This window comes from Felis catus, chromosome B2, assembly GCF_018350175.1.
Source record: "Felis catus isolate Fca126 chromosome B2, F.catus_Fca126_mat1.0, whole genome shotgun sequence".
Taxonomy (NCBI): domain Eukaryota; kingdom Metazoa; phylum Chordata; class Mammalia; order Carnivora; family Felidae; genus Felis; species Felis catus.
Genome location: NC_058372.1, coordinates 53,871,440 through 53,895,270, shown reverse-complemented (window position 1 = coordinate 53,895,270; position 23,831 = coordinate 53,871,440). Strand labels below are relative to the sequence as shown.

General features: G+C 38.2%; 1 protein-coding gene across 24 annotated transcripts in view; it reads left to right on the top strand.

Annotated features, from left to right (window-relative positions):
* Positions 1 to 23,831, top strand: part of DST (dystonin) — a 503,266-nt gene that overhangs the window by 226,335 nt on the left and 253,100 nt on the right. For all 24 annotated transcript variants that reach the window (XM_045057678.1, XM_019830761.3, XM_019830760.3 and 21 more), the window contains one exon: positions 12,028 to 12,089. In XM_045057678.1, the coding sequence (XP_044913613.1) occupies positions 12,028 to 12,089 (62 nt within the window). The remainder of the gene's footprint in view (positions 1 to 12,027; positions 12,090 to 23,831) is intronic.

The window sequence follows — 23,831 nt, the reverse complement described above, 5'->3', positions numbered from 1 at the left end:
CTGAGAATAATAACCTGGCAAATAGTAAGTGCTTCCACATTGCTACTATTAAAATCCTCTTTCAGTGAAATGGGTAGGCTCAGGTTATTCTATAGGGGAGACACAGGCTCTAATAAAACAAAGACAATTTAAAAGGGAGAGAAAGGAAGTGAAGAATACTAAGTAGATACTTTAAACTTTTCTGTAGAAATTGATATCTTTTCGTTTATGATATATTGAGAATAAAGTTAAAGATCATATATGGATAATTTCAAAGCATATTGGCAACTGTTATATTTGCAGTTTCTTTTCCCGTGGCATGAGCAAATTTGCTAGCTCTCTTATTGCTGAAAATAACTAGTGATCTTTTTGTTATTGTTTGTTGTTTTTGAGTTACGGTTTGTACAGTTTCTATTCACGTAGATCTGTTTGCTTAATGTTTCAGACAACATCAGAGTCTTGAAGATGCTTGGTTTGTTGCCTCTTTGAACAGGGGTTCTCATTCTTTTCTCTCTTTTTAAAATTTTCTTTCTTTATTTATTTTAGTAATTTCTGCAGCCAGTGTGGAGCTCGCACTCAGGACCAGCCAGGGACCCCAGGGGTTCTCACCTCTTGACATTTTTTCATTCATGCTCTGAAGTGAAGATCTCATAAATCTGAGGGGAGACCCCTTGTTTTTCTTGCATTATTAGATTAGGGGTTCTGTTGTTTGATAACATAGAAAAGAAGTGGGTTTTGGAATCAGATTTAAGATCCCACTTAGGCTGTGGAATCTTAGGCTGGTTTCTTAATCTCCCAAACCTTGGTGTGTGTGTGTGTGTGTGTGTGTGTGTGTGTGTGTGTGTGTGTGTGTGTATTTTTTAGGTTTATTTATCGGGGTGTCTGAGTGGCTCAGTTGGTTGAGCGTCGTACTCTTGGTTTTGGCTCACGTCATGATTTTGTGGTTTCATAGGTTCAAGCCCTGTGTTGGGCTCTGCACTGGCAGTGTGGAGCCTGCTTGGGATTCTCTCTCTGCCCCTCTCTCTGCCCCTCCCCCACTTTTGCTGTCTCTCAAAATAAATAAATAAACTTAAGTTTAATAATAAAGTTAGGTTAAGTTTAATAAACTTAGGTTTATTTATTTGTTTTGAGAGAGAGAGAGAGAGAGAGAGAGAGAGAGAGAGAGCACAAGTGGAGGAGGGGCAGAGAGAGAGGGAGAGAGAGAATCCTAAGCAGGCTCCGCACTGTCAGTGAAGAGCCCAATACGGGACTTGAACTCACACTGTGAGATCATGACCTGAGACAGAGCTGGACACCCAACCAACTGAGCTACCCAGGCGCCCCAGTTTTTCTGTCTTTAAAATGAAGAGGTACCGTCCAGCTCAAAGAATTGTGATTGAAGTGAAAATATTTGTGAAGTGTACACAAATTCTTGCTGTTGGAATCCCCCCTGAAGGATATGTATCTAGCATATAAAGTTGAGCTTTCTAAATCACCTTCATAGCATGGATTTCAGGGATGAGTTAAACAAGTTAGGCTGGGTGTTGTGTTTTATTCCAGGGGAATTCTGCCTGGGGTGTTAGAGAATGTGATGAGCTAGTTCAGCAGTGAAATGTAACATCCTATTGGTTTGCCCTATTGAAAAAAACTTAGGAAATCAAAACTCTGTTTTTAAATTAAGGGACTTCATGTGAACAGCTTAAAATTAAAAGGAAAAATAGATAATTAAGCTTTTTAAAAAATAATAGTTGTATATATTCTGTACAAAATAGTGCAGGAGGCTGGCTTTGCTCATGTTTGTTTAAAAGGGGGAGTTGACTAGTTTTCAGCTTGCAAGTGGGAGTGTCTAGTCAGTGTTTTTCTTTCTACATAGAAAGTTAACAGGACTCTGACACATCAGAGTTTGTACGAAAAGCTTAGGGAACTGTTGGACACATTTCTCGCAGAATGATGGGGCAGCTCATGAAAAATGATCAAGACTGGAACGCCAAGCTGGTGGGGCTGATGTGCTGTATGGGTTAGTAGTCTCACCTGTAATACCACTTTCATGTTTGCAGAACTGAGAAAGGAAAGTTGCATTCCCTGTGTTGGTTCGTGTGGCGGGAGTTTAGCAGACTGTGGGGCACCCTTCAGAAATCTGGCCAGGCTCACATAACCACTTCCGAGGCTCCCTGGAGAGATTTTTCACCATATTGTTGTCATAGGATATGTGTTTAAATAATATTAATATTTACTTTACATGTGATACTAAGTGGATTTAATTTTGATTGGATTTTACTGAAAACCAGGCAGTGTAGTTTGTAATAATAATCAGTGCTCTTTTTGCACGTTTATTTGTGTTTTTCCAAATTCTCTTTGTGTTCTGTGTCATTACATGTTTTCAGCCAGGTTGTACTTTTTTAATGTGCTTGTAGATGTATATTTTTACTTAGTACTTACTCTATAAATGAAATAGTTTTCCAGTAGAGGAATATTATAAAAATTCATTCAGAAAAATAACTGGATAGTCTGTAAAACCAGTAAAATCAGTTAAAATCTCAGGAATGGTTTTCCTTTTTTGTTGTCATAGTAACACTGCCCTAAATATAAATCTCAAAGTTAGACATCCCTTACTGAAGCGAAATAAAGAAGCATTATGAGACTTGTAATTGGAAAATTAGATGGTGTAATCTGGAATACTCCCTTTTGAAATAACTCCCTTTTGAAATAATGCCTATGGAAAGTGGCAAATCACATTCTCCCCAGACTTAAATTATTCTCTGATTGTAAGTTGCTTTCCTGAGGAAAGTTGAGGCCCTTAAAGTTGACATTACCTCTTTCCTCATTATTGTAGCACTGTGGGAGGCTTCTAGCATTTAAAAGAACTTGATATACTTGAATGGGAGTCATCTAGGTTTATTAGGGTTTGAAAGAAAAGATTTAGGTTTGTTACTGGTAGAAAACGGTATCAGAACCTACAAATTGTGTGTGTTACTTAGCTTAAACCTTCTCCCCTTATGCATGTACTTTAGTTGTGAGTCATAATCCCCAGGTATTACCTCAGCATTACTTGCCAGATATTTAGCTCCCATCTTACATTTTCAGCGGTGTTTTTGAGTTCCTAGCAAAAACCACCACAGCCAAACCTGAGCAGTCAAAATAGCCTTTTTAGAGTTATGTATTATTTAAGTGAATCTCTTGTCTGTACTGGGAGGTAAATTGTTTGATTAAATCACCATTCTTGATAGATCATGTAGATAAGAAATTAATCAACATACGATTAGTTTTTAGAACATGTTCTACTTTTTCACATTCCTTAAAATATAGGACCATTTTTTATTAACTTAGAAAATAAGGAATATATTTTATTAACCATTATGTGCCAAGAGGAGAAGAGTTTATATAATGTGTATAATATGTTAAATTTAATGATAGCGAGTAAATTTGTTAGAGTTTGTGTTATAACATGACGATTCAATAAATTAATAAAATTTTGGAGTAGAGTTACAGAAATGCCTTAATCCCATATTCTGTAACGTGATATGGAAGCTATCTATTCTTCAATGATGAAGATTTTTAATTAATAATTCATGTTAATGTTTTTCTTGATGATTTAACATTAGGGTCCTAGATTATTAATTGGATAGGAATAATGCGGATATCGCTAAGAAGTGATTTTTCTTTTTCCCATACTCTGTTTTCTTTTTGCTGGAGGCTTGGAAAAGCACTGCCGAAAAGGTGATACGAGTGCTAGACTTTGGTGCAGGGGTTCTGTTTTCATTCACTTGTCCAAAGTTCACTGGCATAGCAGGGCTAGATTCCTCAGCACCCAGTCTATGACTGAGTTGTGTTCAGCACTTCCATTTGAAAGTTGACAGTATGTTGGGATAGTGGAAGCAACTCTGAAGGGAATCATAACACGTGGGTTTTAACACATAGCTGGCTTCTGTCTTGCTAATCTACTTGTCCTCCTTCAAGCTCCGTTTGATTGCCCTGGGCAGGGTTGGTCTTTCAGCTGTGCTTGCTTACATGGTGAGTGCCACATCATTTGCTCAGTTAGTATGTTCATCACATTGCCTTCATGCCAGGTGCCTCATCTAGATGATGTCCTCCAGAGAGCAAGGGCCAGTGCTCTGTCAGCATGGTGGTCCAAGTACCACTATGACACTGGGCTCATCATATGGCCCGATAGATGTTGGAATGAATGAGTAAATGAAAGATATATAGAATCTACATTTTAATCGTAAGTAGGACTAATAGGTTGCTCCTTTTTCTTTGGTCTTGCCTTATGTACTAGTAATTTCGGTTCGTTCTGAACTCTTTAGTAATGGCAAGGTTGAAAGACATTTAAAACACCATTATGCTTCATTTGCTTATTGTATGCAAGGATTTATGTATGTAAATAATTACATATTATTATCTTGAACTCGATTGTGCTTTTTGAAACATAATTCCTGTTATGGGCATATTTATTTGTTAAGTGCATAAAAACATTTTGGTGTCTACTGTGGGGTAGGCAAAGGTGAGTGAGGTATAGATGATACCCCAAAAGGGCCAACGGAAGAATTAATACATATTTTGTGAATGATTATGTTGGTTAACAATTATTGATAGCATTGGTCATAAGGAGAGTCATACCTAGAGATTTTACATTGAGAATTAGTGTTTTCATTTTCTCTGAATAAATATCCAGAAGTGGAATAGCTAGATCATGGGGTAGTTCTATTTTTAATTTTTTTTGAGGTATCTCCATACTGTTTTCCATAATGGCTGTACCAATTTATATTCCCACCAGCAGAGCATGAGAGTTCCCTTTTCTCCACATTCCCTCCCACACTTGTTATTTCTTGTCTTTCTGATAACAGCCATTTTAAATAGGTGTGCAGTGATATCTTATTGTGGTTTTGATTTGCATTTCTCAATTTGTGATGTTGAATGTCTTTTCATTTGCTTTTGGTTATCTGTGAATTCTACCAAACATTCAAAGATTTAATAGCTCTTCTCAAATTATTTCTAAAAATTGAAGGGGAGGGAACATTTCCCAAACTCATTTTATAAGGCCAGCATTACATGGATACCAAAACGGAGATTAGGATACCACAAAAAAGAAAATGACAGGCCAATATCACTGATGAACTTAGATGCAAAATTGCTCAACAAAATATTAACAAACCGAATTCAACAATACGTTAAAAGGATCATACATCATAATCAAGTGGGATTTATTCTGAGGATGCAAAGATGGTTCAACATTTGCAAATCAGTCTAAATGAGGGGTGTAAGGATAGCTCGGTTGAGTATATGACTCTTGATTTCAGCTCAGGTCATGATCCCAGGGTCACGAGATCGAGCCCTGTGTTGGGCTCCATGCTGAGCGTAAAGACTGCTTAAGATTCTCCCTCTCTTTTCCCTCCACCTATCCCCCAACTCTCTCTCTCTCCAAAAAAAGTCAAAATGGTACACCACATTAATAAAATGAAGGATAAAAATTATATTATCTCAATATTTGAGAAAAAGCATTTGACAGTTTTCAGCATCCATTATGATAAAAAGTAAAGTGGGTATAAAGAGAACATACTACAATATAATAAAGGCCACATATGCCAAACCCACAGCTAACATACTCAACAGTGAAAGCTGTATGGTCTTGGACTTTTGTTTGTTGGGACTGTTTTTGGTTACTGATTCAGTCATCTTACTGATAATTTTTCTATTCAGATTTTCTATTTCTTTATGATTCATTCTTGGAAAATTGTATGTTTTTTGGGAATTTATCCATTGTAGTTTTAATTTGTTGGTATATAATTTGTTCATAGTAATCTCTTAATGATTCTTTGTATTTTCTTTGGTATCAGTTACAACTTCTCTTTCATTTCTAATTTTATTTATTTGAACTCTCTTTTTTTCTGGGTAAGTCTAGGTAAAGTTTGCCACCTTTATCTTTTTAAAGAGCCAGCTCTTAATTTCATTGATCTTTTTTATTGTGTTTTTGTTTTTGTTTTTTTTTCAGTCTCTATTTTATGTATAGATGATCCCTGACATATTATGGTTCAATTTAGAATTTTTCAACTTTACTATAGTGTGAAAGTGATATGCATTCAGTAGGAACCATCCTTTGAATTTTGGTCTTTTTCTTTAAAAAAAAATATATTTTTTTAATGTTTATCTTTGAGAGAGAGAGAGACTATGAATGGGAGAGGAGCAGAGAGAGAAGGAGACACAGAATCTGAGGCAGGCTCCAGGCTCTGAGCTGTCAGCACAGAGTCCAACGCGGGGCTTGAACGCATGAACCGCAGGATCATGACCAGAGCTGAAGTCAGACCCTCAACTGACTGAGTCACTCTCTCAGTTTGGTCTTTTTCTGAGGTTGTGATAGGTGGTACAATACTCTCTCATGATGCTGGGGAGTGTCAGTTGCAGCTCTCAATCAGGCATGTGATCACAAAGGTAAACAACTGATATACTTAAAACCATTATGTTTCTTGTTTCAGTACAGTATTCAATAAATTACATGATGAATTGGCACTTAATATAAAATAAGCTTTGTGTTAGTTGATTTTGCCCAACAGTAGGCTAAGAAGTGTTCTGAGCATGTTTAAGGTAGGCTAAGCTAAGCTAAGCTTGGTGTTACATAGGTTTTGGCATAATATATACACAACCAACCTCTGATATTTTCAATTTCTGATGGGGTTATCAGGATATAACCCCATTATAAGTTGAGGAAGTATTTTCCACTCTGATCTTTATTATTTTCTGCCTTCTAACTTTGGGCTTTGTTTGCTTTTAGTTTTTGGTTCCTTTAGGTGTAAAGTTAGATTATTTGAACTTTTCATTGTTTCTTGAGACAGGCCTATATTTCTGTGAACTTCCCTCTTAGAACTGCTTTTGCTATGGGGCGCCTGGGTGGCTCTGTCGGTTGAGTGTCTGACTTTGGCTCAGGTCATGATCTCGCGGTCTGTGAGTTCGAGCACCATGTCAGGCTCTGTGCTCACAGGCCTGGAGCCTGCTTCAGATTCTGTGTCTCCCTCTCTCTCTGTGCCTCCCCTGCTCATGCTCTTTCTCTGTCTCAAAAATAAATTAAAAAAAAAAATTAAAAAAAAAAACTGCTTTTGCTGTATCCCACACATTTTGGAATGTTGTATTTCCATTTTCTTTTGTCTCAAGGTATTTTTTGATTACCCCTTTGATTTATTTTTTAATTGACCTATTGGTTGGTAGCATGTTGTTTAAGTTCCATGTACTTATGGTTTTTCCACTTTTGTTCTTGTAATTAATTGCTAGTTTCATACCATTGTGGTCAAAGAAGATGCTTGACATGATTTTAATCTTAAGTTTATTGAGACTTGTTTTTTGGTCTAATATTTGATCTATCCTGGAGAATGTTCCATGTGTACTTCAGAAGAATGTGTATTCTGCTGCTTTTGGGTAGAATATTCTGTATATATGTATTACATCTATCTGGTCTGCTATATCAATTAAGGCCAGTGTTTCCTTATTAATTTTCTGTCTGGATGATCCATCCATTGATATTAGTGGGATGTTAAAGTCCCATACTACTACTGTATTGCTTTCAATTTCTCCCTTTAGGTCTTGTTAATATTTGCTTTATATATTTAGACGCTTCTATGTTGGGTGCATAAATATTTTAAGTTTTACATCCTTTTGTCGGATGGACCTTTTATCATTATGTAATGTCCTTCTTTGTCTCTTATACAGTCTTTGTTTTAAAGTCTAGTTTATCTGATGTAAGTATAGCCATAGCAGCTTTTTTTTGTTTCTATTTGGATAGAGTATGTTTTCCATACCTTCACTTTCAGTTTGTGTGTGTCCTTAGATCTGAAGTGAGTCTCTTGTATGCAATGTATAGATAAGTCTTGTTTCTTAAATCCATTCAGCCACTCTGTGTCTTTTGATTGGAGAATTTAGCCCATTTACATTTAAATCTATAATTGATAGGTATATATTTCCTGTCATTTTGTTCCTTGTTTTCTGGCTATTTTCATAGTTCCCCTGTATTCCTTTCATCTTTTGCTTTCTTACCTTGTAATTTGATGACTTTTGTCTAGTGTTATGTTTAGTTTCCTTTGTCATTATCTTTTGTGTATCCACTCTAGGTTTTTGCTTTGTGGTTACCATGAGGTTCAGCTATTTCATTCTTATATATAACAGTCTTATCAATTTTATGTTGATAGTAAAATTTGAGGACATTCTCAAAATTGTACCTTTTTACTTTCCCCCACCCTCATGTTTTGTGTTCTTGATGCCATATTTTACATATTTTGTCCCTTAACTTGCTATTGTAGTTATTGTTAATTTTACTACTTTTATCTTTAACCTTCATACTAGATATATGAGTGGTAAATCCACTACCTTTATTATATATTTGCTTTCTCAGTGCAATTTTTACTTTCATATGTTTTCTTCTTGCTATTTAGTGCCTTTTCAGCTTGAAGAAGTTTCTTGGAGGGACAGTTCAGTGGTGATGAATACCTTTAGCCTTTGACTCTCTAGAAAACTCTTTGTCTCTTTGAATTCTGAACGATAAACTTGCTGGGTAGAGTATTCTTGGTAGGAAGTTTTTTCCTTTTTTCCTTTCTTTTGAATATATCATGCCACTCCCTTCTGGCCCACAATGTTTCTGCTGAAAAATCAGCTTATAGTCTTACAGGATTTCCCTTGTATGTAGCAAGTTGTCTTTATCTTGCTGCTTTTAAGATTCTATCTTTTTCTTTAACTTTTGACATTTTAATTATAATGTCTCTTGGAGTGGGTTTCTTTGGATTCATCTTGTTTGGGATTTTCTGTACTTCCTCGACCTGGATGTCTCCTTCCTTCCTTAGGTTAGGGAAATTTTCAGCCATTATTTCTTTAAAAAAGTCTTTTGCCCCTTTCTCTCTTTCTTTCTCTCTCTCCTCCTTCTGGGATTCCTATAATGTAAATGTTTCTGCTTGATGTTGTTTTATAGGTCCCTTAAGCTGTCTCCCCTTTAAAAATTATTATTTTTTCTTTTTTGCTTTTGTGTTTGGGTGAGTTCCACTGCCCTGTTTTCCAGGTCACTGATCTCTTCTTCTGCTTCGTCTAATTTGCTTTTGAACCCCTCTGATGTGTTTTTTAGTTCAGTTCTATTCATCAGCTCTATAACTTCTGTTTGGTATATTCTTATATATATATATGTTTTTATCTTTGTTGAAGTTCATCTGTTCTTCTCTCAAGTTCTGTATCTTAATGACCATTACTCAAACTTTTATCAGGTGAGTTACTTATCTCCATTTCATTAAGTTTTTTTCCTGGGGTCTTATCTTGTTCTTTTGCTTGGGAGATATTCCTCAGTTCCCTCATTTTGCTTGTCTCTCTGTGTTCATTTCTGTGTATCAGGCAAATCACCTACCTCTCCCAGTCTTGAAGGAGTGGTTTTGTATAGGCAATGAACTTTATCATTCAACCTTGCCCTACCTCTTGGTTGTCTCTCAAACCTTTGTGATTATTCAAGCAGCCTACTTTATTCTTGACAGGTCTCAGTTGTTGAGATTGTACGAATTCCTCTCAGTGTTTCAAAGGGAGCAATCTCAGCCAGCATTTATTTTCCAGCTCATTGGAAACCAGACCCTGAGGCAGGTCTGGCATACCTTTTAAAGTATGCAAATATATACAGTCCTGTGGGACCACAGTCATAACTTCTGCTGGGCTTGCAGACCACATGATTTAGAGATGTCCTTTTGGCAACAGTTGCAAAACTCAGGGCTCCAGATAAGTGTATAAGCTCCTGTCTGGGAGGTACCTGTGAGCTGTAGCACGGCAGAGGGAGAGTGCAGATATGCGTCTTCCAGACTATATTGTCTGAGAACTCCTCTGGGGTTTACAGCCGTATGGTAAACCTGAAGCCTGCCCCTCTGGCTAATGCTCCAAGAACAGTAAATAGGCATTTTTCACAGGAAGACTGGGGGCGTGTTTCAGTCTAATATTTGTGCTTTGCCCTGGGGGTGGTAGCTTGCCAGAAACTATCTCTTCTGTTGTTTTAGTTTCATGGAGCCCAGCAATGCAGTCCACACTGGCCACCAGAGACAAGTGCTTAAGGGGTCACTCCTGTGTGCACTGTGTGTGCCCACTGGCTTTGGCTGAGTCAAAGGGGAGCCTAGGGCTGAGGCTAGCCCACAACCTTCAGCAGTGCTTTGGGGGAGCCTGGGGTGGTATAAGTCTGCCTGCCGGCTGAAGTGGAGCTGGCCCACAGGGCACTTGGCTGCCTCAGTTGGAAGAGCGACTCTTGATCTCAGAGTTGTGGTTTTGAGCCTCATGTTGGATGTAGAGATTACTAAAAAAACAAACAAACAAACAAAAAAAAACAACTTAGGTAGCTGAAGTGGGGCTGTAGTGGGGGGAGGATGGTGAGGGGGGTACAGAGAAGTTGTGTGGGGGTTGGGCAAGCCCAGTAGGATGAGCAAGATGAGGGAGCCCAAAAATGGTGCCTGCCAATACTGGTGCTAGCAAACTGGTGTGAGAGTAAAAAAATGACACTTAGTACCTCCATATCCAGAGAAATTTTCAGTATGCCCCTGCACCTCCAGCAGAAGCTTTAAGATGAGCTAATGAATCTTCTCATGTGGTCTAGGTGCATTTTTAAATTGCTGCTTTTGTGCTGAGTGACTGGGTGAGTGAGTCCTTTAAGGGTAGACTTTCTCTGTTCCCCACAGCCTTTTGGGTCTCTTGGATATAAGCCCTGTTATTTTTTAAAGCCATATGTTTTGGGGGCACATTTCTCTGGTGCAGGTTCCAAAGGTTGTGATGTCTGATGTGGGACACAGGTATTTTGCTGGTCAGAGAGATGCTCCATATTTGTGAGATCTCTGCTGGTTGTGGGTCATTGCACCAGCGAAACCGTGTCTCTGCCTCTCCTACCGGTCTCAGTGTGGTTCTTTTGTCCTTTGTTGTAGAGGAGATGTTCAGCTAGTTTTCAGGTCCCTTTCAGAGGGAATTCATCTACATGTGGCTGTAGATTTGGTGTGTCAGTAAGAGAAGGTGAATTTAGGATGTTGCTACACAGCTATCTGAATCCAATCCCCTTAACAATGTCCATAAATACTTTTAATAAATAGAAGAAATTTTTCAAAGGCACTTCTGTTCCATTAAAATAGTTTAAGGACACTCAGGGATGAAGAATGAGGAGGAAGAAAGTGAGACATAGCCTACCCCTAGGGAAAGAATAGAGAGCTTCAAACTGTGGCAGAGAAGGAGAGAAGACCACCAAGGAAGAAGAAAGTACTATCCCAGATGCATAAAGGAGGAAGAATGGAAACGAGTATGTAGGGAATTGCTGCCTAGAACCAGGAAGGAAGAAGGTAGTGTAGTTTTGAATGTCAGTTCTGGGTGTTGGAAGATTATGGTTCTCTTTTGAAATAATTATTGAAGAACCACAATATTCGAGTGCTCTTTCTCTTTAAATCACAAGAAGCCATCCCTCACCCTTCTGTGTACCATGTCTGTGTTAACTAGGGTGTATCATACTGAGGATCTAGTTGGGGTATTCTTTTTTACCAAACAATTCAAAACTGGGAGTCTAGGAGAAAAGCAGTATGGTTAGTCATTAAACCAGAGTTTATTTCAGCCAACGGACCTGAATGTAATTATCACAGTTTTAAATATTTTGTTGAATATGCATAGTTTAACCTCTCTTAAATCTTGTTTTCCTCTTTTGTGAGATGGCAATGACACTACCTACTCTTCCCTCTTTTAGTTGGAAGACCAGATGGGATGTAATATGTGGTCAAGTGCTTTGTGAAGTTCAATGCAAGGGCTCACCTGAAGGTAGTAAGGTTTTTGTTACACAACTTCCTGGTTGTGGTAGTTGTGATGGAGTATATGCAACAGAATGCACAGAGGGGTTTGTTTAATGGAGTAGCACTGGCAAATACAACACTGGGCAGAGACCAATCTGACAGATGGATCTCTAACCTTCTTACAGATAGCTGTAAGTTGGCAAAATTTAACAGGAAAATTCAAATGTACTAACCGGTATTTTTTGAATACCTTTCATAATCACAGTTGAAGTCATAGTTTTTACCAACCTCATTTTATATCTTTTTTTCCCCCTTCCAGATGAACGGGACAAAGTTCAAAAGAAAACGTTTACAAAATGGATAAATCAGCATCTCATGAAGGTCAGTTTATTATTTTCACATCTTGGAATTGTTTTGCTTACTTTAATTTATTGTGCAGTAATGTATAACTCTGAAGCATTGCTTTTCTTTTTTTTAAAAAAAATTTTTAATGTTTATTTTTCTTTGAGAGAGAGAGTGACACAGTGCAAGTGGGGGAGGGGCAGAGAGAGAAGGAGACACAGAATCTGAAGCAGGCTCCAGCCTCTGAGCTGTCAGCACAGAGCCCGATGCAGGGCTCAAACTCACAAACTGTGACATCATGACCTGAGGCGAACTTAGATGCTTAACTGACTGAGCCACCCAGGCACCCCTAGCTTTTCTTTTTTTAAATTTTTTAAAATGTTTATTTATTTTTGAGAGGGAGAGAGAGACAGACAGACAGAGTGCGGGCGGGGGAGGAGCAGAGATAGAGGGAGACACAGAATCCGAAGCAGACTCCAGCCTCTGAGCTATAAGCACAGAGGTTCGAACTCACGAATACAAGATCATGACCTGAGCCAAAGTTGGGAGGCTTAACCACCTGAGCCACACAGGTGCCCCTGAAGCATAGCATTTCAATACCAACTTGAAAGTTTAAATTCCAGAGTATTTCACATGCATTTTAGGCATCTGTGATTATCTGGTGTGTGGCCTGTAGGTAATGATGAAGGTGAGAAAATAAGTACCCAGTGATTATAGTGCATTCTGTGATGTTAGGAAAACCTATTATTATCGGACTTAAAAAAAATCTCAGCAGTTTAAGAAGTATGTAAATATTTATGTGTTAGGGCATGGAAAAACTGTAATTCTCCAGTAAGATTTTTTCTCTCTCAAGATTCAGACCAGGTTCTGGCCTCAGATTTATGTGGATGGCAGACACTTACTTATATGAGAATAAAGATGGATTGTAGAGACTGAAGTCTAGACTTATTTTTCTTCTTGTACTTAGTGTGACATTGATATTGGCTTAATGTCTGTGTTTCTCTGTGTAGTAAATAGTTGTGGTTCTCAAATTAATATTTATTTGTGTGCTATGGGACACTTTGAGGATCTGATATAGGCTCTCTAGAAAAATACACATGCACACAAAATTTGCATACAGTTTCATGGAGTTATTGGATCCTAACCTATAAATCTCAGCTAAATCACCTGTGTAACTTCGCAGTGAACTATAAGTCACTTTTTTCCCCTCTTACAGACAGTCCTAAAGTTGGAAACAGGTAATGTTTTACGTGTGAGACTTAGAAAGAGTTCTCTCACAAAAAAAACCAAAAAACAACAACAAAAAAAACACATTATTTTGAATGTGGTTACATTCTTTTTTTTTTTTTAATTTTTTTTTCAACGTTTATTCATTTTTGGGACAGAGAGAGACAGAGCATGAATGGGGGAGGGGCAGAGAGAGAGGGAGACACAGAATCGGAAACAGGCTCCAGGCTCTGAGCCATCAGCCCAGAGCCCGACACGGGGCTCGAACTCACGGACCGCGAGATCGTGACCTGGCTGAAGTCGGACGCTTAACCGACTGCGCCACCCAGGCGCCCCACAATGTGGTTACATTCTTAAAGCTACTCTACTAATCGTATGTAAAGCATCATGTAGCAAAGTAGTACCAATAATGTACTAGCATCTAATAGCCTTCTATAAAAGTGATTCTTATTTCAAGGGACATATCAAAATTACCTGAGGGATGTTGTAGTCCCCTCTGTCTCACTACCCATTGACAAAATTCTTTCCCCAAATTCTGATATGTCCTTCAGGGAGGCCATGTCACCCACTCTCCAATTGAGAATTTCTATAAAAAAAAAAAAAAGAGATAATAAGTTCTGTTGTTGATGGGAGCTGAATCCTTTGATGTGTTGGCAAGAGATAAGAGGTTGAGACATTCTGCTTTATGATGGTTTTGTTAGGAAATATATTGTGAATACTAACAAAAGATACCAGCCGTGTACCTACCCTCTTTCAAGCTTATGTCTAATCACACACAAAGTGTGAGTGGGACTCTTCCACAGGCTGGGGCATAGGTGGGCTGATTATGAGGTTAAGGGTATGGAACTTTGGAGCTGAGGACTGACAAGATTTCCCCATTTCTGAGGTGAATCCAAGGGAAGCAAAGTTTTTGATGAAGAGGTTCCCTTTTGGTGGCTGATGCCCTAGCAACCTTTGTAGCTGTGGCTGTGTAGGGGTGGACATGTCAGTGGGCACAGAGGGTTGTCCTACATCTTCTGGAGCATAGCTGCTATACTTCCAGGTTGGTAATCACGTTACAACTGCTGGCAGTGGATGCCAAAGAGAAGTAGAAGTAGAAACACAGGCCCTATAGGAACCATAGCACAGGCCCTGGATAGGTATTTATTGAGAGTCTACTGTGTGCCAGGTGTGTTGGATCGGGCCATTCATTTTATAAGTAGTTCATAAATTGAATGGTTGAGTAAAAGGAGACTTCCATTGCTAAAAATGTCAAAATACCATTCGAGCTGCTAGAGGACAAAGGCTATATTATTTACTCCTAGGACCCATCGCAGTGTTTGGCAAGAGTATTCTCACTGTGTGTAATATATGTTGTATACATTAAATCATTTAATTTTTCTAGCAGCTGCCCAAGGTGGTTTAATTTAGTGGTTATACACACATAGCCTTCAGAATCAGACAGCAAAGGTTCAAAGCCTGATTTACCTGGAATATGTGACCTGGTTTTGTTTTGTTTTTTTTTTTTAAATAAAATGACAGATCTCAAGATTTAAAGTTTACTTTTGCTGCAACACAGTAAGAATGGGGAAAATATGTTATTTTTATGTGCAATAGCTATTAGATAGATGCCAGTCCAACTGATGAGGGTTTCAGTCAGATTAGTTTATTTGTTTTTGTTTTTGTTTTTGTTTTTTGGAGTATGTTATAGGGTCAGAATTTAAAATTAACTCTTATTAAATGAGAATTCATTTTAGGGAGTGGGGGAAAGTCAGACTACATAGTCTTGGCTAACTACCACTGTCAGTTACTTACATTCTTGTTCTGATTTGGTCTAGTATCAGCTCAAAGTAGTCTTCCCTTATAATCTTAAGAATTGTGCACTGGGGCGCCTGGGTGGCGCAGTCAGTTGAGCGTCCGACTTCAGCCAGGTCACGATCTCGCGGTCCGTGAGTTCGAGCCCCGCGTCAGGCTCTGGGCTGATAGCCTGGAGCCTGTTTCCGATTCTGTGTCTCCCTCTCTCTCTGCCCCTCCCCCGTTCATGCTCTGTCTCTCTCTGTCCCAAAAATAAATAAAAAACGTTGAAAAAAAAATTTTTTTTAAAAAAGAATTGTGCACTGAGATTTCTGGCACAAAACTCAAATATGTGAGAACATAGTTTTTAATCTTTAATTCTTTTATGTCTGAAGTTATAGCTTTAACCTCAAGTGAAGAAAAATAATCCAATATCCTAAAACTTTTAGAGGCACCAGGCTGTTAAGGTATGTTTTGTTGTTAGATAACCAGAGAAAGGGCAGCCTTCTGAGAACTTTTCCATGTTTCATTCAAGCATTGGTTGAGGAATGTTGCACTATGTTGTCAGCCTCTTTTGTCTCACTAAAAAAAAAGAAAAAAGAAAAAAGATGCTGGATGCTTTTGCTCTAGGTAGCCATTTGGTTGTAATCCAATTAGTGGGAAATATAAAATAAGTATATGAATTTTAAGTAAAAATTTTCATATTTGAAAGTAGTATTTTTTCTGTATTGATTTTTTTATATTCTTCACTTGAAATATTGAACATCTTCAAGGGAGAAACAGAGAAAGGAGAGTAGCAGGTCCCATATATTTTTTGCCTTACCATATTCCTTTTCAGTGAATGAGAAGTATGTTATTTATAGAGTTTGCAATAAAATGGGATCATGGGAAAGGGGGACCACGACAAAGCGGTCAATAAAGTAAAAATGGGTAAGGAGAGAAAAAACTGGGAATGAAATCATTTAGATAATTGAATAATTCTACATGCCTTCTTTATGTTTTGTCACTTTTAACTGTAGTCACAAGTAGTCCTTAAACCATGGGGAAGGGAGGAAAATTACAGGAAAGGGGGAATTATAGGAGAAAAAGAGAGAAGGAGAGGCGAGGGAGGTGGTTAAAGGGGGAAGAGAGGGCAGGAATGGCTGTCTTGTGCACTAGGAGTGCTCTCTCACAGCCCCAGAGTTGTGCCTCGGGATGGCTCTGTGGGGCCCAGGGTCTGGAGACCCTGCCCTTGGCTCAGCTGCCTGGGGGTGCTAATTCCAGCTAGGAATTATTCTCCATCTTCTGAAATAATTCTTACAAAGTTTGCCTTTTCTAAGTTATTGTTTTATTTATTTTATTTTATTTTATTTTACCCTGTTCTCTCCACCACAGTTTTGCCTCCAGGGAGAACTGTCCTTGGGAGTTCTGCTTGTTTGGGCAGTGAGGTGATTGAGAGGTTTAGTCCCAGAACAGACTTTCCTTTACTGAGTTTTTCTTCTCAGGTGATAACTTATATATTCTGGTAACTTAGAGCAAATTGTCTTTGAAAGAAGCATGTCTCCTTCAAAGTTGCTAGTCTGTGACATGTAAGCCAAAGATGGGAGGCAAGAGAGGTTAGACAGACAGGGGGTTGTGTCCAGGCTTTGCAGTTTATTATTTGTGTGACCTTAACCTTCTTAGGTTCTCATCTGTAAAATGGTGGCAGTGATAGATTAGTGTGAGGAGTTAAAGGACATAATCCATTTAAGCATAAAGCATGATAACTGGCACATTGTATAAGTTGCCTCTGGAACCCTTCTGCCTCCCTCATCCAAGTCCCTTTCCTTGCCTCAAGTACTTTCCCTTTTAGTTTATTCATTTTAGAAAAAGCTGGGGTTTAGGTTCAGAACCTGATGAGGAGATAGATTGACCTATTGCCTTCTTGCCTTAGAGTCCTGCTGGGACACTGAAGAATTACTTATTTGAGGTAATCCTGTTAGCTGTACCTTCCTCTCCTCCCTATACCCTGTGCCCCAGTCATTTATGGGTTGATCTTGGGGCTCACAGTTCTTTTTTATTCCTCTCTTTCCTCTTCTCCCACACACTCTCCTCACAGAAAGGGAATCAGTGAAGACCCACCATACTTCTGAAAGGTTGGCCATTTTTATTCCTCAGTTGTGATTTCACTTAGATTCACAACTGGAGGGCATCTTCCACATCCTCCAATTTTCTTCTTTCATTTACAGAAGGGAAAGCTTTCCACACCAACTTTTACTGGGAGAGCTGCACCAGAAGTCCTGGGATGAGAATACAAATTAGAATGAGGGGCTGTGTCCGGTGTTTGTTTTCCGTGTGCAGTGTGAGATGTTGCAGATCTGCCAGCAGGTCTCCCTTGGCTATGAGGTTGTGTTTACTTTTTTCTACCTATGGTTTTAACTACTTGTAATTACTCCCTGTGATTTAGGAAGTTGTGGTTTATGCAGCTGCAAAATAGCATATGCCCAGTGCTTAGGGGATGATTCTGGCATGGTCAGTTTTTAAAAGTTTATATGACTGAGAAAGGTAAACACTGTAAAGTTTATAAATGGTTGATTGAGTTACTATTATATCCATGTGTATAAACATTTTTTTCCTTAAAATATTTGGTTAGGATTTTTTTTTTTGGATAAAAAAAACCATATTAAAAATATAACCTTGATTTATATTCATCATAGCTAAAATTACATTTTAAAGTAAATAGATTGCTTAATTAAAACTTCCATTTGCTGTGAACAAGATGACTCTGGCATTTTTCTAAATATATTTAAATTTTAGTGTTCTGGTATTTCAGTTGTAGGACTAAGCCTGTCCTTAAACTGATTGTTCTGGCAAGAGTGTTTTCCTTTTGAGTCATTATTTTTCAAAATACTTTTATTAAGGGGTGCGTGGGTACCTCAGTCGGTTGAGTGTCCGACTTCAGCTCAGGTCATGATCTCATACTCTGTGAGTTCGAGCGCCACGTCAGGCTCTGTGCTGACAGCTCAGAGCCTGGAGCCTGCTTCAGATTCTGTGTCTCCCCCTCTCTCTGCCCCACCCCTGCTCATGCTCTGTCTCTCTCTCTGTCTCAAAAAAAAAAAAAAAAAACATAAAAAAAAAGAATACTTTTATTAAAATCCAGTTGACACATTCAAGTCTGTTTTCCTCTGTAAGTCTCTTCACATCCTGAGTAGACTGGATTGTTTACCTTGCAAATTGGATATTGAGGTAAACTACTGGTTTAGGTAACATTTATGTATTGTTCTTAGCATAATTTTAATTATAGTATTAAAAAACATGAGCTGGTTGTTATCAAAAATGTTTGTGACTTCACTTAGCTAAATTTTACCCAGAGGGTTGTTCTAAAACATAAAATTGATGACAGTCTTCTATTACTTACAGTATTTTTTATGTCCATTTTACCTATGGAAGTTTATAAATTAGAGGATCTTTATCACTTTTTAGTTTTTTTGTGATCACATGCAATTCTGTCTTGCTGTCTAGAAATCAACAAGACCATAGTATAAGAAATAGCACCTAAGGTTTAAATACCCGTGATTTAACTTTTGCCTTACTCTGGTGAAAACAAGAAACAATGAAGCCATTTTTTTGTTTGTTTATTGTTTATTTATTTATTTTTAGAGAGAGAGAATGCATGTGTATGTGTGCCTGTGAGATAGGGAGGGGCAGAGAGAGAGGGAGAGAGAAAATACCAAGCAGGCTCTGAGCTGTCAGCGCAGAGCCCAACCAGGAGCTTGATCTCATAATTTATGAGATCATGACCTGAGACAAAACAGTTGGATGCTTAACTGACTGATTCACCAAGAGGGCCCAATTTTCTGAAATACTTTAACAGTTATCAAAGATCAGAAGATTCTCTTTAATTGTTGACTTGGACCCAGAATTAGCATTTGAGCCATGGCTGAGAGGCTGCATTAAAGAGGAATAATTGAAGGGGCTGAACAATTTTTAGAACGTTTGAATCTGAAGAAGTCCTTACAAGGGGCTTTCCTTACCTTGGATCCATCTAACTGGCAGTTTATAGTAGAGATAGATTCCTCAGTACTGGTTAGCTATACTGTAAGTTTATTCCTTAACGTTGTATAATAGAATATTTGGTCTGAATTTTAATTTATTGATATATAAATGCATTTGGAGCGGAAGAGGCCCCTGGTTCCAATATTGCACCACACCCTATTTGGTATTAACCTGCTTGGTTGCCACATGGGAGACACCCAACTGACTATCTGATTTTTGTCTCCATCATATCTTTGGAACTCTTCATTTACTCATAGCATGGATATTCTTTGCCTACATTTTAAAGTCAATGACTTCATGCCTACACTGAATCAATTACACCATTCTTTATTTTCTGATTTGGTGGCTGGAAGGAAATGTAAATCCTCATGCTGAGAACATAGTGATAGCATTCAGAGAATAGAGAAAAAGCTCTAATTTGCTCTGTGTTCTTGACCATCACATTCTTCTTGAGTGATTTTATATCTGTGGGCACAGATGAGATGGGAGAATATTTGAAGCATTGACTTCATAAAGGGTAATGATAAATACACCTTCTGAAAGTATAAGACAGTGCTTTGGTTCTTAGAATCTGTAAATAAGATATATTTTTTAAAGATCTTAGACTTATATGAGTGGTTCTTAAACTCTAGCTCCATCAGACTCACTTGGAGGGCTTGTTACAATAGATTACTGGGCCTTACCTGAGAGTTTCTGATTCACTAGACTGGGGATAAAGCCTAAAAATTTCCATTCTAACAAGTTCCAGGAATTTGTGTTTCTAATAAAATGCTGATGCTGGTAAGTTGGGGGCATATTTTGAGAGCCCCTGTCATAGACAAATGGATAAATATTTCAATAACCATCAGTTTTATTATAACCAGCAAATATTCTAATATGGTTTAGAAACTAATAGCAATGTTTTTAAGTTTATTTATTTTGAGAGAGGGAAGGAGGGAGTGTGTGAGCCAGGGAGGGTCAGAGAAAGGGAGAATCCCAGCGAAGAGCGTGACGCGGAGCTTGATCTCATGAACCATGAGATCATGACCTGAGCTAAAATCAAGAGTCGGATGCTTAACCAACTGAGGCACCCAGGTACCCCAATAGCTGTGTTTTTTTTGTATGCTAGGTGCTTTACAATTTTAAGGCCAATATTTAATAATAGCTGCTAATAGTACTTGAGAGGTAACCATGTGCCAGGATCTGTCACTCTCATGTCTTAGTGTATTTAATTCTCACAACTATTCTTATAGTCTGGCCTGACAATTTTTATCCCCATGTTATAGATGGTGAAACTGATGCACAGGGAATTTTCATAATTTTCCAAGGTCATGCACCTAGTAATTTTTTGGACTGTGTGGAAACTAAGGCTAAGAGAGCTTATATAATTTTCCATAGTTTAGACAACAGTCTAAAGGGGAAGTGAAAAATGCATTCCAATCTGCCTCACTACAGATCTTTTGCTGTCTTGACTACACTGAATTCTTAAGGATGAATTTAGAGTTGCATGATTACAGCTGAAAGAGAAGCTGAGCTTGACATTTGTCTGATTTCTTTACAAATATGACTTGGCATTTAAATTATTTCTGTTGTGATATAAGAGATTAACAGTGTAGGTAAGGAGGAAGGTTTGAAAGCTTTTTGGGGAAATGTCTGGTTAAAGGCCCAATGTGTAGAATTGAGAAGTAAGTCAGGACTTACAAATGTGAAGAGATCGTTGATTTCAAGATAGTAAGAGATGTATGGAAGAGTACGAAATGGTTCCATGTAGATGAATATAGCTTGGGATTGAGAAATTCCGAATGTCTTCTCATCATGAAGAAGAATGATACCTTGGTGATAAATTCCTCATCAAGAAAAAAGTTCAGATTAACACTATGTTTACTTTCAACTTTGCTGTAACTTTAGTATAATAAGAGCTGCATTTGAAATACAGTTTAGGAACTATTCTGTTTTCATGCAGCTATTTTATTTTTTTAAGTAAGCTCTATGCCCATTGTGGGGCTTGAACTCAGGACCCTGAGATCAAGAGTCACGTGTTCTTCCAGTGGAGCCAACCAGGTGCCCCCATTGAGCTATTTTGTTGGAGATAGTAAGTATCTCCATATGTGTAAAACCATTAAACATTTAAACCATTAAAGTTAGGCAGGGCAGCATAGGATAAAGTGTGCCAGGAGTGGCAAAGTGTAAGAGTTTTAAGAGATTAGATATGGGAGGCTTGGGGTGCCTCTGAGTAGTCAGAGACTGTGTCAGGAGGAGGAAATGGACTTAAGCTGGGTGCAGAAGAGAGGGTGGCGGGGGCGGGGGAGCACAGTGCCTGTGAGGTAGTGGATTGCTAGGATTTGCTGGAAGGAGATCAGATTGGATAGTAAATAATGAAGGCAGGTAAGAAACAGATGTGAATGGTTAGCCAACAATGTTGGAAGTTTTTGAGGACAAGAGTGTCATAATGTAACTGGCATTTTAGGGAGAATCTTGCATTTCATACACAGGCTTTAAGGAAGTAAGTGTGGCTATTGTGAATTTTATGACATGATTGACTGTGTGTTCACATAATAACTCCATATTGTAATGAGCATACAGAGAGATGACTACTGGCTTACCCCAGGGGACTCTTAATTTAATAAATCTGCTTTGTAGCAGATAGTTGAAGTCAAAGAAGGCCTGCTGTTCAGACCTGTAGAGGGGAAGAATACCCAGTGTAATAGATCAAGAAAGCTAGATCTCTAGTCTTATCAAAAAGACAAAATTTGACAGTGAAAGATGTAAAGTTCTGTTTCAAAGATTGACATGTTCATCTGTATGATACAGAAGGTCTGGTATAGAAGTAATTCATGTGACAAGACCTAGGGGGGTTGTTGACCTCAGATTTATAACAGTGGTGTACCTGAATGCAGTCTTAATAGAATTAGGCTGTCTTAATAGAGCTGAGAGTATATAGCTCTTTTGTACTGTTTGCTGATTGGGCCATGTCTAGGGTATTTTTTGTTTAGTTCTTGGCAGTGCATTTTAAGAGACAGTAAAAGGGAAAGTCTATAAGGAGGAAGTCATGATGTTGACGGCATGGAAACCATCTCTCGGAGGAGGAATGATAGAAACAATGGGGAAGTTAGTTTTGAGAAGACAGGATCAGGAGAAATGTGATGGGTGTTTTCAGATATTGGTAGAACAGTCCTATAAGAAAGAGTACAGTTTTCGTTTTTTTTTTAAATCTAAAAAGAGGATAGCTGGATAATTTCAGATTTGAAGATTTTAAACTGGGTGTAAAAAAGTATCTGCAAACGGCCTCAATGCCTAGTAATAGATAGTCAAGAAAGTGTTTTGATCTCAGGGTATATTTTTATAGTTTCCTATGGCTGCTCTAACAAGTTACACAAACTTGGTGACTTATAACAATATAACCTATTCCCTCACAGTTCTGGTGGTTAGAAGCCTGAAATCAGTTTAACTGGGCTGAAATCGAGGTGCTAACAAAGCCGTGCTCCCTTCAGAGGCTCTAGGGGAGAATCTGTTCTTTGCTTCTTTCAGCTTCTACTGGTTGCTGGCATTCCCTGTCTTGTGGTCACATTATTCTCATCTGCCTCTGTGGTCACATTGCCTCCTTCTGTTCAGTGTTATCCTCTTTGCCTCTCTTTGCATAAGGACACTTAGAGTTAGGACCCACTGGGATAATCCAGGATCACCTCCCCATCACAAAATTCTTAGCACATTTGTACAGACTCATCTCCAAATAAGGCAACATTCACAGTTTCCAGGGATTAGGACCTGGTTTCTTTCGGGTCCCCACTCAGCCTAATGCATGTATGGACAACTCTAACTCTCTGATGTGCAATTAGCCATGGTTTCACTCCCTAGCCAGTAATAAAGTTCCACCAGAATCTCATGGGGATTTAGTTAGAGTCTATCAGAGATGGATTAGAAATGATTAGTATTTTGGTTGGAGGTTGAACTAGGTGGTATCTAATATCCTTTTCAAGACCAGGAAGACATATTCAAATGACTTAGATGACAGGTTATGTGAAGTACTAATTAATAGGGATAGATCAGAGATTTATTTTTATATTTTTAAGCTATTTGTTTGGAAATAATTTTACATTTTAAAAAGTTGCAAAAATAAAAATGGGACAATGATCACTGTAAGCTGTTTACCCAGACTGACCTCTTACTAACATTTACCCTCTTTGCTGTATCATTCCCCAGACATTGTGCATATGTGTGTATGTATGTAAGTGTATATCTATACTTTTAAAATCTGAACAGTTTGAAGGTAATTTATGTAGACCATGGCCCTTTGCCCCTAAATATTTAAGTATCCATTTCCCAAGAATAGGCGTATTCTCTTTCATGGTTATCAACTTCTTACATTTACATTGGTATGATACTTTAATATATTGTTTACGTGCAAGTTTTGTTGCTTGATCTTTTTGCACCATTTTCCTTCCTGGGTAGGATCCACTTCATGGTTAGGTATTGAATTAATGAATGAACAAATTAATTAATTAATCCATCCCTCTGCAAATATTTATTACTTATTTATTTTTATTTAAATTCAAGTTAGTTAACATATAGTGTAGTCTTGGCTTCAAGAGTAGAACCCAGTGATTCATCTCTTACATATGACACCCACTGCTCATTCCAACAAGTGCCCTCCTTAATGCCCATCACCCATTTCCCCACCCACCTCCCTTCCAGCAACCCTCAGTTTGTTCTCTGTATTTTAGAGTCTCTTATGGTTTGCTTCCCTGTCTGTTTTTATCTTATTTTTCCTTCTCTTCCCTTATGTTCCTC